Source organism: Otolemur garnettii, unplaced genomic scaffold, assembly GCF_000181295.1.
Source record: "Otolemur garnettii isolate 467f Iridium unplaced genomic scaffold, OtoGar3 scaffold00077, whole genome shotgun sequence".
Taxonomy (NCBI): Eukaryota; Metazoa; Chordata; class Mammalia; order Primates; family Galagidae; genus Otolemur; species Otolemur garnettii.
In genome coordinates this window covers 2041983-2059758 of record NW_003852472.1, presented here as the reverse complement: position 1 = coordinate 2059758, position 17776 = coordinate 2041983, and the positions used below count along the sequence as shown (strand labels likewise).

Here is a 17776-nt window from a genome sequence, read left to right as displayed (position 1 = left end):
TTTCAGCGGGAGCTCAGCGTTAGGGAAGAAAGGCACTCACTCTGCTGCTGCCTTCTGAGGAAAAGCTGTTACCAGGCAGCTCTGCTGGCCCCGGAGCCGGGCCTGGGCTCATGAGGCCTCGCTCAGCAGGAGGTGGAGGAGGAGCACCAAGGTGAAGCCGGAGCAGCACCGTTGCTGGAACTGCTGTGGGGCTGGGCCCCAGGTAACTCAGAGCTCCAGGGATGTGCCCTTTGGGAGAGTTGGCTATGTAAGTGAGACTTTAAAAAAATACAACCTAAAAACCCAACTGACCACCGTAAGAAGCAGTGGGAATCCAGGAACTGCCAAAAGAGGGGTAGCATTGCCTTGGCAGTCTCCGGCAGGACACTCCTGCTGTTCTTCTGACTGTGCAGATGCAGGCTAGTGTCCTGGTTTGGAAGCCACCAGCCCGCTGATGCTCACAAGTTTGTGCAAATGATGAAACTGAAAAGACTAAGAAGAAAACAGAAAAGAAAATGCTTAAGACTGTCCTTCTCCAAGCTCTTGACGACACCAAGAAACCCCTCTAATAAGGACACCAATTGTTGTGAGGATTAAAAGTAGGCAGACCTCTCTGGTACATGGCCTGTCCCCTCCTCTTTGGACCTGAGATTGCTCAGGGGTGGCCTGGATACTAGGGAGGCAGGGGAAGAACACAGACTGTGGGTTCAAACAGAAAGGGTGTCACTGTGGAGGGAGCCTTTAGAAGGATCATGCAGGTCCTCAGCTGGGCAATGGGAGTGGCAGGGCTGCCATGGGGATATCACAAATTTGGTCTGTGGCTGGGGAAATAACAAACGCATAAATGGGTAACAATGATTTACACTCTGACGCATGGGTGTCAGTTTGGCTCTATTCTTTTTCGGTTACCGCTTCTTGCAGTGCAGGTGGAGACACTTCTGTTCCTAAAAGACAAGGACAATTTATGTCACATAGCACTTCATCCATGCATGCATTTAACTGAGGAAAAGTGCCACCATATTGGACTTTAAAATATGTTCTAGTCATAACCATGGCATGATCACCTATTTCCCAAGTTCTAGACTAGGATGTATCCACAGTTGGTGCCCAGAGTCAGTCAAGTCAGCAGTCTTGGATCAAATTAACCACTTCGGACCCAAAGAAAAGCAGCACGTCCAGACACAGGGGATGGCAGGCCCCAGGGCTGGCAGGCTGAATATGACTGCACTCCACTGTTTCTCAATTCCTGATCTCTTCTATCTTTTGGCCATTGTTGTCCATCACTGGCTCTATAGAGTACCTGGCAATTTATCTGTTCCTGTCTGCTGGATCTCCACTGACCACTATTCATTTATTGTTCAACCCTACCCTGGCCAGAAATTCAACTCCTGGGGAGTCAACCAGTCTACCTGGGCCTGAGTGGGAATAGGCAGTTCAAGTGAGTGATGAGTCCACTGGGCAATATTTAGGCCTCGATAGGTAAAGACAAAAGCTTTCAATTTGCTACAATTTACTCCAGTGCTAGGCTTAAGGGTTGTTTATAACTGAAAAGAAAACAGGCTTGTGAAAAGAAAATAAAAGGAGGAAGAGACCCACTCAGTGGGTTCTTTGTTCCAATGTATTGGAGGGAAAGACCCCAGCCCCAGTCTCCTATTCCCTGCTGTAAGGTGGCCCTCAGTGGCAGCTTACCTTCTTCCCAGCCCTCGGCAACACCAGCAAGCTCATAGTGCTTTTTCCGAAGCTCTCCCAGTTTTTGTCGCTCCTTCTGCAATTCATTTTCTAGCTCTAGCACCCTAACCTGTAAGGGGAAAGTAAGTAGAATTTTCTTTTAATCAGCTCTCTGAGACCTGTCTTCTTTTGACATAACCCCGTTCCTCTGCATTCCGGGTTTCTTCTATATTATTCCCCTATTTCCAGAGCTTACCCAGCTCTCAATTTCAACTCTCTGCTCTCATTTCTTCATTCATGTCTGTCTTAGTGTCTCTCATGTTTTTCTCACTGTGACCCCCTACAGGAAATGAACGATGCCTTACAAACTAAATACTAAGTGGGAAGTGGGCTTATCTTCTGGTCTTCTGATAAGTTGCTATCTAAAAACTCTACTGTTCCCTTCTTTAATTCGAGTTCCCTGGAGGTCTAGCTCTTAAACCAAAAATGACGGTTCTGGTATCTCTGAGGTGTTGGTACTATTTAGGGTTATTATTGCTATAAGAAAAGACACGAAAATCTTACTAAAGAAGGGGTGACCTTGGCTAGCTCTACTCCTTGTCAATTTTATTTTAATTAATTAATTAGAGGCAGAGTCTTACTCTGTTGCCTTGGGTAGAGTGCCTTGATGTCATCACAGCTCATAGCTCCTGGGCTCAAGCGATCCTCTTTGACCTCAGCCTTTTGAGTAGCTGGGACTATAGGAGCCTGCCACAATGCCTGGCTAGTTTTTTTCTCTATTTTTTTTATTTTTAGCAGAGATGGGGGTCTCACTCTTTCTCAGGCTGGGCTTGAACTCTTCAGCTCAAGCAATCCACCTATCTTGGCCTCCAAAGTGCTAGGATTATAGGTTAAGAGCCACCATGCACAGCCAATTTTATTTTGTTAATTCAAGAAACATTTGCTGAGCACCCATTATGTACCCTAGGCTCTATTATAGATGCTAGAGATATAGTGAACAGATAGACAAGATCCTTGATTACCTTGTAAGGAAAAGAGACAAATAGGCTGGGTGAGGTGGCTCACGCCTATAATCCCAGCACTCTGGGAGCACTCAAGACCAGCCTGAGCAAGAGTGAGACCCTGTCTCTACTAAAAATAAAAAAAACTAGTCAGGCATCATGGCAGGTGCCTACAGTCCCAGCTACTGGGGAGGCTGAGGCAAGAGGATCGCCTGAGCTCAAGAATTTCAGGTTGCTATGAGCTGTGACTCCAGGACATTCTAGCCTGGGTGACAGAGTGAGATTTAGCTTTAAACAAACAAACAAACAAAGGCGGCTTGGCACCTGTAGCTCAGCAGCTAGGGCACCAGCCACATACACCAGGGCTGGTGGGTTTGAACCTGGCCCGGGCCTGCCAAACAATGACAACTACAGCAAAAAAATAGCCAGGTGTTGTGGTGGGCACCTATAGTCCCAGCTAAGTTGAGGCAAGAGAATCGCTTAAGCCCAAGAGTTGGAGGTTGCTGTGAGGTGTGATGCCATGCCACTCTACCGAGTGGTGACATAGTGAGACCCTGGTTCAAAAAAAAAAAAAGGAAAAGAGACAAATAGATGCACAAATAAAGTTCAGATCATAAAGAAAATGACACGGACTAAAGATGACAGCAAAGGCTTTTTGAGTTGAAACCTAATGGGGAAGAACATTCCAGAGGAAACTGCCAGAGCAAAGGCTCTAAGGCAGGAATAAGCTGAGGTGCTGGGAGAAGGAAGGAAGTCCTGTGTGAGATGTGCCTGAGAGAAGAGGTACGTGAGATAAGCTGGGAAGATTCAAGCAGAGAGGCAGCACGTTATGAGTTATGTTTTAAAAATATTATGTGGAGGGGCGGCACCTGTGGCTCAAGAAGTAGGGTGCTGGCCCCATATACTGGGGGTGGCGGTTTGAACCCAGCCCCGGCCAAAACTGCAATAAAAAAAAAAAAAAAATTATGTGGAGGCTCTGCGCCCATAGTACAGTGGTTACAGCGCCAGCCACATACACTGAGGCTGGCGAGTTCGAACCTGGCCCAGGCCAGCTAAACAACAATGACAGCTCCAACAAAAAATAGCAGGGTGCTGTGGTGGGCACCTGTAGTCCCAGCTACGTGGGAGGCTGAGGCAAAAGAACTGCTTAACCCAAGAGTTTGAGGTTGCTGCGAGCTATGATGCCATGGAACTCTACTGAGGGCAACAAGAGTCTCACCAAAAAAAAAAAAAAAAAAAAAATCATGTGGAGAATGAATGGACTTTCGAGGGTCAAGAGTGGAAGCAACTAGTCCCAGTGGAGTGGTTCTTTTTTTAACTTTTTCATTAAGGAAAATGTAAAACATCTACAGAAGGATGGGGAGGAAGTGCAGTGACACTCTACCCCAGCCTCTCCACCCGCCCTCTCACAGCCAGCTCTGTTTCAGCAAGACTCTTTGATATCTCCCCAGCACCCAATTCTGCCATGGGATCATTTTGACACAAATACTTGCACACATTGCAGAAGTTACTTTTGCAGTAGTTCAAGAGACAGACAGTGTGGCTTAGACTAGGGTAGGGAAGTAGGTGAAGGGTGAGGGAAAAAGAAGAACTAAGGAGTTCCTCCATGCCCAGGTAGGTGTGCAATTTACTGAGATGGAAAAAATGAGGAAAGGGACAAAGTGGGGTGAATGAGACACAGAAAGGCCTCTTTGGACATACTGCACTTGAGAGACTTATTGGGCAGCAAGTGGAGATATGAAGCAGGCAGTAGGAGATATGAACAGGGCTTGAGGAGAAGATCTTAGCTGTAGACAGGAAGGGTTACTATCAGCATATAGACTGAATTTAAGGTCAAGAGGGACTAGTAAGGCCACTACATGAGACAGCCCTTCCATTCTGGAGGTAGAAGCTTGACCACATAACTATTCCTAAAGATCCTGAGTGAAATTTAACAGTCCCAATCTGTTTTTACCTTGAGACTAATGACTAATACATCTAGAACAAAGTTGTCAGGTGTTTTTTAGGAACTCACTAATTGCTATTTTGAATGACACAACTTTACTGAGCAACAGAGAGAAATGACATTGCTTTCGATAAGTTTCAATGTCAGGGAATTGATATTTTTTAAAAATTAAAGGCCATACACAAATAAGTCATACCAGAAGTTTTAAAAAAATTCTCTACAGTGAGACTATTAAGTAATAGTTTGTGAACTGCTAGAAGGCCCTGATTATCCTTAGAGCAGTGGTTCTCAACCTTCCTAATGCTGTGGCCCTTTAATACAGTTCCTGTGGGTCACGACGCACAGGTTGAAAACCACTGCCTTAGGTCAAGAGTAGCAGGCAAGAGTTAAGATTTTGATCTTTACTAAGCCACTTCTCTCCACCTCCACTCCCCGTCCAACATCATTTACAATGAATCTTGGGCTAAGCAGGTGTAGCTGTGTTCATTTCCCTCTAAGTCCTTCTCTCTCTCTGGCTTCTTGCCACAGGCATAATATCTGGGGGTCAATGTCCAGGCAACAGAGACTTCCTAGACATAGAGTTCTTACCTGGGAATCCATCTCTTGGCGTTTGATCTGGGTCAGTGTCATGCTTGAGAAGTCCATATTGTCTGCAAGGATGGAAATAAAGTATTGTTAAATATTACCCCTGGCTGACACTTACCTGAGAGGTGGCCAGTGCCAATGCTCTGCTGAAACGCCTGGCTTACCAACTGAGGAAGAAACTGAGGAAGGAAGGATGAAGTAGCTATAGTGTAAACAGTATCCATTCTCCCCAGGGGCAACCAGGCTTCTCAAGTTATTTCTCTAACTCCAGAGAAATAGCTAAATAGAGAACCTACTTAAGGGCCCATTACTGTAGTGGCGCAAACAGCATGTCTATGTGGTATACTACCTTATAGGAACATAAGTATAGATGTAAAAGGATGAAAAATAGAAAGAAAGAATTTAGAAACAGAACTATGGGAAATTGGGATCATGGAGAAGAATGCACAGAATGGGCTAAATAGAGTGAATAGAACAGCACTCATTCTGGAAGGCTACCTGTCTCCTCAATCTGTGATTTGCCAGATATGGTTGAGGCCACAACCCCGGCAGTGGCCTGGTTCACTCCCCGAGAGGCCTGTTGCAGCTGGGCCAGGTTGGGGCTGTCCTTATCAGCTTTTACCTGCCAGAACAAAGGAGATTTATGTTTCTCCAACACCTATAGCTGCAAGGACTATATCAAAGAGTTGGCCTGATGGTTCTTGACAAATATGTGTGATCCTCAATAGCTGTCAATCAATTACCTTTTCAAAAAATTGCTGCCTAGTGGGTCAGCTCCTAGCACATCTGTAATATTAATTAAAAATTATTCTCAGCGTTTTGCATGGTGGCCCCCAAGCTCTAGCTTTATCACTTATTTGGATAGAGTGTCCCAGTTGTGGAAAGCAATTTGGGATGACAAGAAATAAGACTAATAAAGAACACTCACTGGGGTACTTTCAAACTCCTAAAAGGAATTTGGTTATAAGCCTTGCACCAGAATTAGGTGGGGCAGTGATTCAAATTAGAAGACTAATGAGAAGTCGTGGAATCTTGGAGCCAAGCCAAGTAGACTTGTTTACTGAACCAACCTATTCCTTATTTGAGAATTTCTTGAATGCTGGGACTGCTAATCAGATGTTGGCATGGCTGGGACCTTCCAAGGCCACTTATAACAGAAGCAAACAGAGCCAGGAGGGAGGTATATAGCAAGTGGAGGAGAGGGCCTCCTGGTTGATAGGTGAAAGGCTTCTAGAGTAGGTATGGGACCAGTTAAGAAGCAGAATTGTTATTTGGGACCCAACCCACCTGGATCCTAGATAAATGATCTGTTCTTAGTGCCAGTTCCACTGTCTAAGTACTCTTTAACCAGGCCCTACACAGATTGTACCTTGGATGCAGCCACAAGCTGGGCTGTGCTAGCAGCAATTTCATGTGAACACACCATTAGCTCCTCAAATTTCCCTTTGCCCTGGACCACCAGATCAGCTGCATCCCTGCAGGAAAGGACAAGATGGACTAGATCACTGCAGATAAGCTGCAACCTTCACAACCCCACATCCAGACCACCCAAATCGCCCTGCCAGACAGGAGGGGGCCTGCCTGCTGTGCCTTGTGTCACCCCGGAAACCAAGGCTCCCTTGCAAACTTTTAATTTCCTATCAACAATTCACTAGGGGACAAATGTTTTTCCCCTTAGAAAAAAGTTTTGTTTGACGTGGACCAATGGAATGAGAGGATGAGAAGAAGAGCCCTAGGACCAACAAACAACTTACACCATGACAGTGGCTCCCCAGCCCACAGCTTTGGAGGCTGAGATGAGTCCTTCTGTCCACCGAGAGTTCTTGGCATAAAACTCTTTAGGGGATGCTGTACCCTAGAGAGCAAAAACAACAACAACAACACTAAGAATAGCTACCTTTTATTAAGCACCTACTATGTGACAAGTGCTTTATATATATATATATTATCTCATATAATCTCCACAGGAACTCTCAGGAGCATTATTTTATCCCCATTTTACAAATAAGAAAACTAAGATTCAGAAGGACGAAAGTCTCTTCCCAAGATTACACAGTAAATAAATGGAAGTCCTAGACTTTTCTGACTCTAAAACCTATATATAGCATTTCTATTATAGCATAATACTTCTATATTGCATATATAAGAAAAAAATATGTTCATACATGAATAAGTTATAATTTGAGAGTATTTAGCTATTCTCCCTGATTTATCAAAAGAAGAGAGTATGCAATGAATAATTTTTAAAAATTACTAATTACTTAATGTGGAGATGGCATCTTGCTATGTTGTCTGGCTGGTCTGGAACTCCTGGCCTCAAGCCATCCTCCCACTTTGGTTTCCCAAAGTATTAAGATTATAGGTGTGAGCCATCATACTTGTCCACAAAAATTACTTATATTTGGATTTTAAAAACTGTTTTTATGCTTTGGAAGTGTCTGGTAGTCTGAAAGTCTGCAGACACTCGTTACTCAGTCTACCTATTTTAGGGATAGAAACCCTCACCTATCAATCTGATAAAAAGTACCATCAAAGCAGACATGGCTGTTCTCTTTATAGGATTGCTTTCAGGCTCATCACTCCCTCCCTGGGCCTATACATCCAAAGCTGTGGCTGCATTACAGGGATGTGAGGGAAAAACAAGATGATAGTGATGCCAACAAAGGCATGAGAACACGAAGTGACCTGTCAACCAGAGGCTAGAACAGAGTCTATGAATTACAGTGTGTTGGCCCAACTGTTGAAACCAGACATGGTGGAGCCTCCTGTGAAGAGTCAGGATCAAGTTTACTCTTGGGATGTGCCCAGCTTCCCTTCCTCCTCAGAGGGCCCAGACTTGGAGATATAAGTGGATTTTCCACAGCAAGTTCCAATGACTTGGGGATCTGGATCTGGGATCTGGGACGGCCCACCCCATGGGGAGTTGCCAGGGCCCAGGTTTCTCCACATGGCATCTGCTAACGTTCTCAGGAGTGGTAACTGCACCCTCAAGTGGACAAACAGGACAAGATGGCAGTATCACTAGAGTGCAGTGAAGTGGGAATCTGTCACCCATGCCTGCTATCCCTGCCTAGGGCCCGTGCCCACACTCACCCTGCCGCTCTCCACAATCTCTCTCTGGAGGTCCTTAGAGGCCACAATCAGCACCTGAATAGCTTGCATTAGGCTGGTACAGGAACCAAGGATCCTGCACAAAAAGAGTCAGGGACACACAGAGACCAAGAACAATGAAGCCAACAGATCTTTTTTACTCCCAATCAAAGGCAACCTTGGAATAGGAAAGAGAGGCAGGGAAGGCGCTGAGCTTGCTAGGATGCTCTGGGGTGAAGCCCTGAAGGAGGAGCAGGTGAATGAGAAGATGTGACTGTGGATTTTCTTCATAAGGAATAATTAAGTCATGATTCCTGGGATTTCTTTATTGCTATAACACAACAACAATCCTGCTACCATCATCAATTCTGTCCTCAACAATTACACAGACTGCACCCTTCCCGTGGCTTCTAATGTTCTACGCTAATTCCCTATCGGGTAAGCGGAGTATAATTCATTATGCAATGAAAATGGCTCCTACTCCCCTGAATGCTACCGTGCCGCTCTCACTGACCTTTCGTTCACTTCCAATTTGACTCCTGTGTCTCCTGCTCGGGATTTGCTGAGCATCTCCTGTTAATAAGAAGCATGGTTTCTAAATACGTCACGAGTACTGAGAATTTACTGACGTCTTACCATATTTTGAGTCCAACATACTATGGCAGCTGGGAAACCTGAATCTAGAAATCCCTATCATCCACATCCTTGCAAGAGTCAGGAAAAGAATCCAGACTCCAATCTGCTCAGGTGGAATGAGCTAGAGCAGCCTGGTGCTGTAATCCCTTCAGTGTGTTGGCGTTCTGCACCCAGGCTGACATGCACAGAACTCTGAGAGCCAAAGCACCACATCAAAGGGGCAGCTCCTACCAGGTCCTATGCCAGGTGCTCACATCGTGGCAGGTGGCTCAAGTCTTCCACGAAAGTGACCTTCTCTATGGTTTCTACTTAGCTTTCGCTGAGAGAATCATTACCTCTGATTAGTGATACCATTGATTTACTGAGTGCCTAGCCTGAAGATAAGTGTCCATAATCTTATTTAACTCTTGCAATAGCCCTCTAGGGGAGGCATTATTATTACTACCATCACATAGGAATGGAATCTGAATTGTGGCGATGTGAGTGAAACTTAATAGGAGTTATACAGCTTATAAGTGATCATTTTAGAACTTGAACTCAGGATCGTCTAAAACCAAAGTATGATCCTTGAGTTAACTGCTCACCTTCCTTCCAGAGAGCTTTCTCATTTTCTATCTCTTAGAGGAGCCAGTGGGTTCAGGTTTTGATTTCTTTTATAGGGAGTCCTCTGTAGCCATAATGAATGACTATGCAAGTCTAATGGGCAGTGTAGCCAAAGTGCAGCCATCAGAGTGTCGCTTCAGGAGATCCTGCAGAAACCGCCATACCTCAATTCTGGCTGTGGCGATTTCAATGGCAGCTGAAGTGGCAGCCATCTCCTTGTCTACCAGGTCTCCCAGCTCTTCCTGTTTGATGTCCAGGCCCCTGGGCAGGAGCTCCTGTGAAGAGCATCACAAAGGCTGAAATGACCCCTGAGCCTCCTCTCTTCTCCTCTGGTAGACCATAACCCTTAAAAGATGGCAGAAGTAGGAGGACCCCACCCCCAAACACTTTCTGCAGGCCACAGATTGTGGGGAGGGGTGTCTTTAACAGACCTCAAATGGTTCTATGATGTGAACTCCGGAACCTCATGCTCTTCCTCACTCAAAACCCACCTCCTTCCAGAAAGTCCAGAAAGTCGCTGCCTAACTCCATGAGGCCATCTACCCAATGCTGCTTGGAACCCAGCCTCTATTTGCACAGCATAAATTATATTTGGTATGTGGTAGGTATTTTTAAAACTTTTCCAAATACAGATGATATCTTCCAATCAGTTTGACTCTAATTTAACTTTGCTTCCACACCAATCATAGGAGGCAGTTACTATTCCTATTGTAACACAGTTCTGACTGATAGTGAAGCCCATGATTTTTTTTTTTTTTGAGACAGAGTCTTGCTTTGTCGCTCTTAGTTGAGTGCCATAGCGTCACAGCTCACAGCAACCTCCAATTCTTGGGCTTAAGCAATTCTCTTGCCTCAGCCTCCCAACTAGCTGCGATTATAGGCACCTGTCACAATGCTGAGGGTTTTTTTTTTTTAAGAGACGCAGTCTTGCTCTGATTCAGAGCTGGTCTCGAACACCTGAGCTCAGGCAATCCATCCACCTTGGCCTTCCAGAGTGCTAGGATAACAGGGGTGAGCCATTGCACCTGGCCGAAGACCATGATTTTTAAAAACATCATGTGTTTTAATTTGATTTGTGTTATTGAGCAAAAAATATAATCACAACTCTATTTTGGGAAGAGTGCAGAGGAAAGAGGACAGAGGCAGAAAAACTAATCAGAGGCCATTTTAAGAGTCTAACTGTGCTGTGAAGGCTATGTTAACCAGTTTGATGGAAACATTTCAAATTGTATATAAAACCAATACATTGTACCCCATGATTGCATTAATATACACAGCTATGATTTAATTTAAAAAAAGAGTCTAACTGGGAGATGAAAAGGATCTGAACTCTGGCCCTGGCTCTTCCTTCCCTGGACTTATTACCACACATTTTAGGAATTCATTAAATGCTACTTTGAGCTGTACTGTTTTTTTAGACACAGGTTCTCCCCCGGTCACCCACACTGAAATGTAATGGAGTAACCACAGCTCCCTGCAGCCTCAACTGCCTAGGCTCACAAGATCCCTCCTGTCTCAGTCTCCTAAGTAACTGGAACTGCAGGTGTGCACCACCATGCCCAGCTATTTTTTTTTTTTTTTGGAAGGATGGGGTATCACTCTGTTGCCTAGATTAGTCTTGAACTCTTCACCTTAAGCAATCCTTCCACCTCAGCCTTTCAAAGTGCTAGGAATAAAGGTGTGAGCCACCATGCCCAGCACTTGTACTATACTCTTAAAATAGATCTCTATTACACTTCTTATCACACTTTATAGAAATGGTTGATTCTCTTATTTTTTTTTTTTTCCCCACATGGTCCTTGTCTCATTTGTCCTTATATAACTACATCTAACCCAATTTCTGGTATATAGGACACATTCACTACATCTAAAATGAATAAATACATGGTTATCTCTATTTCAAGTGCTACCTGCCTAACCAGATAAAAATCCTTAGAGATAGTGAAACTGCTTATACTTTTTTGATATTACCTGGAATAGTGATAATGATACAGTAGATTCTCAGTTAACAGTCAAATGTAGCTGGAACATCCACCAGGAGGTTAGATTTTCCATCTCTGACTCTCTCTTTCTAGAATCTAGCTGTGGCTAGGCATGGTGGCTCACACCTATAATCCCAGCACTTAGGGAGGCCAAGGTGGGAGGGTCATTTGAGGCCAGGGTCATTTGAGACCAGCCTGGCAATATAATGAGATTCCATCTCTACAGTCAATTAAAACTAGATGTGGTGGTGCACACCTGTAATCCTAGCTACTTGGGAGAGCGAGGCAGGAGTATAGCCTGAGCCCAGGAATTCAAGGCTGCAGTGAACTATGATTGCTGCACTCCAGCCTGGATGACAGAGCAAAACTCTGTCTCTAAAAGATAAAAAAAAAAAAAAGTAAAATAAAATAAATAGAATCAAATCGTAAGTATAGGAGAAAGTAGCTTAGAACCTCACCGATTCCCTGGCAATGCACCAGCACTCACACTCAAGAACCTTCCTCAGTAAGAACACTGAAAGTACCTCGCCAATGGCCTTGATCTTGCTGAGGCAGTTCCTCATGGCTGTGCTGTCTGCATTCTCCAGGGAGGCCTCTTCATCCAGGGAGGCCAGGTAGACGAGAATTTCCCTGCCATACTGCTTACAGGCCTCTGCCAGGGCTAGAGATGCAAAGTGATAGAGACTTTTAAGGCCCCTCTGCTCCCTGCTTTCCTGAACAGCCCCTTATACCCTGGTACTCACAGTCAGCAGGCTCTGGTGGGGCTCTAAGGCTGGTGGTGCTACCGTGAGCGATGGTGTCACTGGTCAAATGTGCAAGCAGGGTTACTGAATGGAGAAGCCCACTGATATCTGTGTAAGGAGGAAAGTTTCTCAGCCTAGTTGGGGGTGTCACTCTCATACCTCTTTCTCCCCTGGCCATACGAGTTAGATACACTTCCTTCCTTAGTGCATAGGAACCTGTCACTGTTCCCACATTCAAGTACTTCTGAACCTCATTTGGCCTGTCTTGCACCCTTCTTACCTTCTGGGCAGGCCAGATACTGGCTCCGGCTTTTATCCAGTTGCTCAATGCAGCTAAAAACAGACTTGACTGTGGAGAGAAGGTGATCTGTGAAAGAGAAGACAGGGCAAATTCAGAGCAAGTTCTTTTTTTTTTTTTCAGTTTTTGGCTGGGGCTGGGTTTGAACCTGCCATCTCTGGCATATGGGGCTGGCGCCCTACTCCTTTGAGCCACAGGCACTGCCCCCAGAGCAAGTTCTAACTCTCCTCATCCTTGTTAGTTAATAGTCAAGCTGCAGGGTGGTTGGAGGATCTTACTGAGTGAGTGGCCCCGGCCCCATAGAAGTTGCCCTAAGATAAGAGAAGGGAGATTGTTGCCTGTGCTGTGACTGATGTGATAAATGTGATTCTCTTACTGGAGCTTCAAAAGCTAGACTTCTGAGCCTGTCTGGTCCCTCAGCCAGAAATCAGGGCAACTGCATGGTGGGCCTTTCTCAATACTGCCTGTCTCATGAAATCTGGGCCTTGCTGTGATGTCTCCCAAGGCCCTTTTAGTCTCACTGCTCTTGAACCCAGACCCTTGGCTCTCTTAGGCTAGTCTATGATCATGTTCTGCACACAACAATCATTCCCGTTGCCATGCCTCTCCATCCACAATTCCACAGAGAACATACAGCGTAGGAGTTGGAAATATGGGCTCTTGAGTCCCACTGCCCAGGCGTGGCTCCCCACTCTATCATTCCTGGCTGTGTGACCTCAGGTTGCTTCCTCATCTGCAAATAGGGGAACAGCAGGACCATGTCATGGTGACTCTGGGAGGACCGGCCAGGCCCAGGAATGTAAGGCGCTTAGGATAGTGCCCTTAGTAAAGCACACAGGAAGTGCTCAATAAATGTCAGCTGTTTTTATTATTTTCACTCCCCACCTTTCCTTCTCTTCACTGGTTCACAACTGTCTTCTTTCAAAACTCAGCTCATAACATCTCAGAATCCACCCACGAGTGCTGCAGTTTCTGGCATTCCCTCAGGAAGTTAGGCACCCTGAGAGGTCTTTCATTTGTAACTGCTTTTTCTTTACAGACGGGTTCCCTGCTGAATAACCTATAATAGTCCTTGCTGTATACGTCATCAAATCAGGAACTTTCAATTTGATGATAAAAATCAAGTGTCAGCTGTTTCCTGTCTTCTGTTCATCTTTCGATGGGGCCTCTCATTACTTTTCCGATGTGGGTCCTTCTCTTGAAAGTGAACTGTAATGAGATATGCTCATGGCCATGTCCACAGACTCACAACCCGCCCCCCACCCGTGCCTGGATGCTCCCCCTCTATTGTGCACAAAGTCCTCCCCTTTCCTTGGGACTTGCCTACATGCATAAAACATGGTGGGCCATTTCCCTCTTGGTCATGCTGGGTGTTCTTTGTTAATTTGTTTTTGTTTCTAGAAACAGGGTCTTGCTCTGTTGCCTAGACTGGAGTATGGTGGCACAATCAGAGCTCACTGCAACCTCAAATTCTTAGGCTTAATCCCAGGGATCCTTATGCCTCAGCCTCCCAAGCATCTGGGGCTACCTGTGCATACTACCACTCTGGCTAATCATTTAAAAATTGTTTTACAGAGATGGGGTCTCACAATGTTGCCTAGGCTGGTCTCAAACTCCAGGTGTAAGAAAACCTGCTTTGGCCTCTCAAAGTGCTAGGATTATAGGCATGTAAGTTACTGTACCCAGCTTATGCTGGGATTTTTATTGTTGCTGCCATTCCCAAGTTTTCTGATGCTTCCCTGCCCAGACTTGAAGTTTATGAATAACTACATCTTGACTCAGACCATAGTCTTTTTTCTACAGAGATACACAGGACTGTCTGCTCTTTCTTCTATTTGCTTTCACAATTGTTTCAGGGGTCCGCTCCTAAGGGACGTTTCATCAATGTGACCCACTGATTTAAGCAGTGGTTATCACACCTAAAGGCTTTAGAAGATGCTATTGCTCAGGCCCTGTTCTGCCCATAACTAATCCAGGGGATTGTGACATGTGGCTGGGCTGAGGACCCCTGAACTAAGTTTCACATGTGATTCAATGCTGACAGGTTAGCATCAGGCTATAAGGACCTGGTGCCTGCAAGTTGGGCAGGTAGAAGAGTACCTGCAGACCCAGCGCAGCTGATGAGAGTGGGTTCTTCAAGCTGGTTCAGGGCCTCTTGTATCACTTGCTCCGCAGCCTTCCTAGTCTCCATCAGAACCCTTTTTCGATGATCTTTCTTGAGCTGGTGTACAGACTCCTAGAAGTGGTTCAGGGTGGTAAGAGTCTGCCCTAGATCCCAAAATGAGCCCAAACAGCATCTACCTGTGACCTGGTAGGGGCTCCTAGCACCTTAGCTTAAGTTGCTGCTAATGAGGTCTGAGCCAGTTAGCTTGACAAAAACACTTTTACTTGGTCCATAGGTGTATGCTATTACTGGCTCCAGGAAAGGACCACTATCACTCCTGTAATAACCAACTATCACTCCTGTCAAACTTCCCGAGAAGTCTGCTTCCCTTTAAGTGGTACAGAGCATACTGGCAGCAGGAGCTAGCCCTACAGAAGGCCTTCACCATCAGGCCAAGGCCTCCAACCCCTTCACAGCACCCTCCCTGTCCCCGCCTGCCTCTGTACATACACTAAAGCCCACTGGTGTGTGTTTGTAGGTGGTCAGCACCCACGGGCATCCGCCACTTGCCTGTGAACTGGCCAGTTTGAGTTGGGTGTACTTTAGCTGTTCCTGGAGGGCAGATAATTCCTTCTCCCGAGAAACTGCAGCACTCACCAGGTTGGCCCGCTCCTTCTCCAGGTCAGTAATCTGGTTTGCCCATTTTACTTCTGACTACAACATGGACCCAATGGGAAGAGGGAGACGCAGGATGAATTAAACTGTCCCCTTCCCAGAGGCCCAACTCACCACATGGCCACAGGAACAGGAGGGGATCTCTTTAACCTGCCATTCTCATTCTCCCCAGGACACTGCAGCTGAGGCCAGCATGGCCACATGCAGGATTCAGGGTGATTGCAACACTAAAGTCAAAAGGAAGCAAGAAAAGGAGCTGCTCACCTGAGCAGAAGTTTCTAGGCTGCTTTGGAGGACCTGGAGCTCTACTTTGCTGGTGTTAAGTTCTTGCTTCAAACTCTCTAGAACTTCTAGCTGTTCTTGAGTCTGAAAGAGAAGAAAAACAAGAGGACTCTAACCTGGGTGGTGTTGTAAGAAATATTCAAAAGTAAAAACTGCCTAAGATATCAATACCTGAGAGTCAAGGAATTTGTGAATTCTGCTATTTGTAAGTTATACCCCCCACAAAAAGTGATGAGGGTTGGGGGATAGTGGGGAGGAGGTGAGACCCCAGTGTGTGTCAACTTCTGGCTAAGAGGAATGTCAAAGGAAGAATTTTAGGGACATTTCCCAATGTCATGCTTGAGTCTATAATCTTCTGGTCAAACTGGCTCTTTCATTTAGACATTACAACACCTGGTGTATTACAAAACTACAACATCTCACCATCTTGAGATGACTCCTTTTCTTTTTCTTTCTTTCTTTTTTTTTTGAGCTGACAGAGCCTCAAGCTATAGTCCTGGGTAGAGAGCCGTGGAGTCACAGCTCATAGCAACCTCAAACTCCTGGGCTTAAGTGATTCTCTTGCCTCAGCCTCCTGAGTAGCTAGGATTATAGGTGCCTACCACAACACCCGGCTATTTTTTTTGGTTGTAGTTGTCATTGTTTGGCAGACCTGGCTGGATTCCAACCCACCAGCTCTGGTGTATGTGGCTGGAGCCTTAGCCACTTGAGCTACCGGCAACACCTGAGATGACTCCTTTGCTTTCTTTTCTAAGTGATGTTTTTCAAAAAGCGGGCTGGGAACCATTAGTAAGAATTCACAGCTAGCATTTTAAAACAATGGCTTAAACAGAACAGAAAATATCCAAATGAATTCACATGTTAAGGTAAGTATTGCTTGGAGAAACTTTAATATCCACGAGATTTTTCTTTTTAATGTGGAGTTGTAGAAAAATGTGTAAGCCACTCTTCTAAATTCAAGACATCTAGTTTCGTCCAGTCCACATCTTCTGCTGGGCCTCTCAGCCTCTGTCTGACCTGCCTGCCAGCCCCACCCCCGTATAACAGTGTCCTTCTACCTGCAGGTCTTTGTCAATGCTCGCCTCTCTCTGTTGTCCCCATATTTCCCCTTCCTGAAACTCTCCTTGAGTCTCACACTTGGAAAGCCTTTGTGGATTACCCTACTCAACTTGGGTCCTTCCATTGCTTTGTGCCCCTAACCTGTATGTACATTGGTGACTGTGTCCTGCTATTCTGTGCGACCTCTCTCAGAGCAGACCACAAAGGCCCCACCACCAACTTGATAGACCATGCTCTCTGATTCCCAAGTACTTCTGCCGCTCACCTTCCGCTGGCCCTGCTCACTGATACGCTCCAAGGTGTCCTCAAGCTCTTTCTTCTCTCGTTCCAGATCTATGTGGGTTTGTCTGGCCATAGACACCTGTTTGGTCACCTCTGCATTCTGGAAGGGAAAAACAATGTCTTGAACCAGCTGATTTCAGGCTTAAAGGACAAATGAGCACATGCATAGTGGGAGTGCCCTGGAGTAGGACAAGGGAATCACCTTCTTGTCCAGAGGGAAGCAGAACGAAGCTGTCACTTTCAGATACTTGACCCTCAGGTATTTATAAAATAATGAAGATGGTGGGTTAGGGGAAGCCCAAGAATTAGTGGCAACCCCCTAGAAATGTGGGGCTGCAGAATCTTGAGAAGCTACGAGGCCTAAGCTGTTGTCTCCCCCAGGGGTGGTGCAGGGTCTATAGGCTGGCAAGAGGTGGGGCCAAGGGTCCTACCTTCCGCAGCAGGTCAGCGTGGTTCTGAACAAGCTCGCTGTACTTCTCCTTTAGCTTGCTGTACCGCTGTTCATTGGCCTGGGCCTTCCCTGCATTGTTAAGGACCAATGTGAGCAGAGTGTACCTGGCGGGGAACACTCTACAAATGCATATACCTCCTCCTTTCTCAAGAATCCTACTTTTTTGGGTGGTGCCTGTGGCTCAAAGGAGTAGGTCACCAGCCCCATATATCAGAGGTGGCAGGTTCAAACCCAGCCGGGTCAAAAAATAATAATAATAAAAGAATCCTACTTTTTTTTTGAGAGAGAGTCTTAATGTTGCCCTTGGTAGAGTGCTGTGGCATCACAGCTCACAGCAACCTCAAACTCTTGGGCTTAAGCAATTCTCTTGCCTCAGCCTCCCAAGTAGCTGGG

General features: G+C 45.7%; 1 protein-coding gene across 2 annotated transcripts in view; it reads right to left on the bottom strand.

Moving 5' to 3' along the window:
- Positions 1-281: 281 nt before the first annotated feature.
- The window catches only part of LOC100941993 (huntingtin-interacting protein 1), a 53177-nt gene continuing 35682 nt past the window's right edge, over positions 282-17776 (bottom strand). The window contains exons 13-30 of one of the 2 annotated variants that reach the window (XM_023515744.1): positions 17364-17452; positions 16916-17032; positions 15574-15675; positions 15205-15348; positions 14631-14766; positions 12513-12599; positions 12233-12340; positions 12014-12150; positions 9672-9782; positions 8783-8841; positions 8272-8365; positions 6933-7033; positions 6548-6653; positions 5677-5800; positions 5182-5243; positions 1669-1777; positions 843-923; positions 420-471 (exon numbers count right to left, since the gene is read on the bottom strand). In XM_023515744.1, coding sequence (XP_023371512.1) covers positions 871-923; positions 1669-1777; positions 5182-5243; positions 5677-5800; positions 6548-6653; positions 6933-7033; positions 8272-8365; positions 8783-8841; positions 9672-9782; positions 12014-12150; positions 12233-12340; positions 12513-12599; positions 14631-14766; positions 15205-15348; positions 15574-15675; positions 16916-17032; positions 17364-17452 — 1739 coding nt within the window. In that variant the 3' untranslated portion in view covers positions 420-471; positions 843-870. Of the gene's footprint in view, positions 924-1668; positions 1778-5181; positions 5244-5676; positions 5801-6547; positions 6654-6932; positions 7034-8271; positions 8366-8782; positions 8842-9671; positions 9783-12013; positions 12151-12232; positions 12341-12512; positions 12600-14630; positions 14767-15204; positions 15349-15573; positions 15676-16915; positions 17033-17363; positions 17453-17776 lie in introns of both variants that reach the window. The other variant, XM_023515745.1, reaches the window with a different exon arrangement.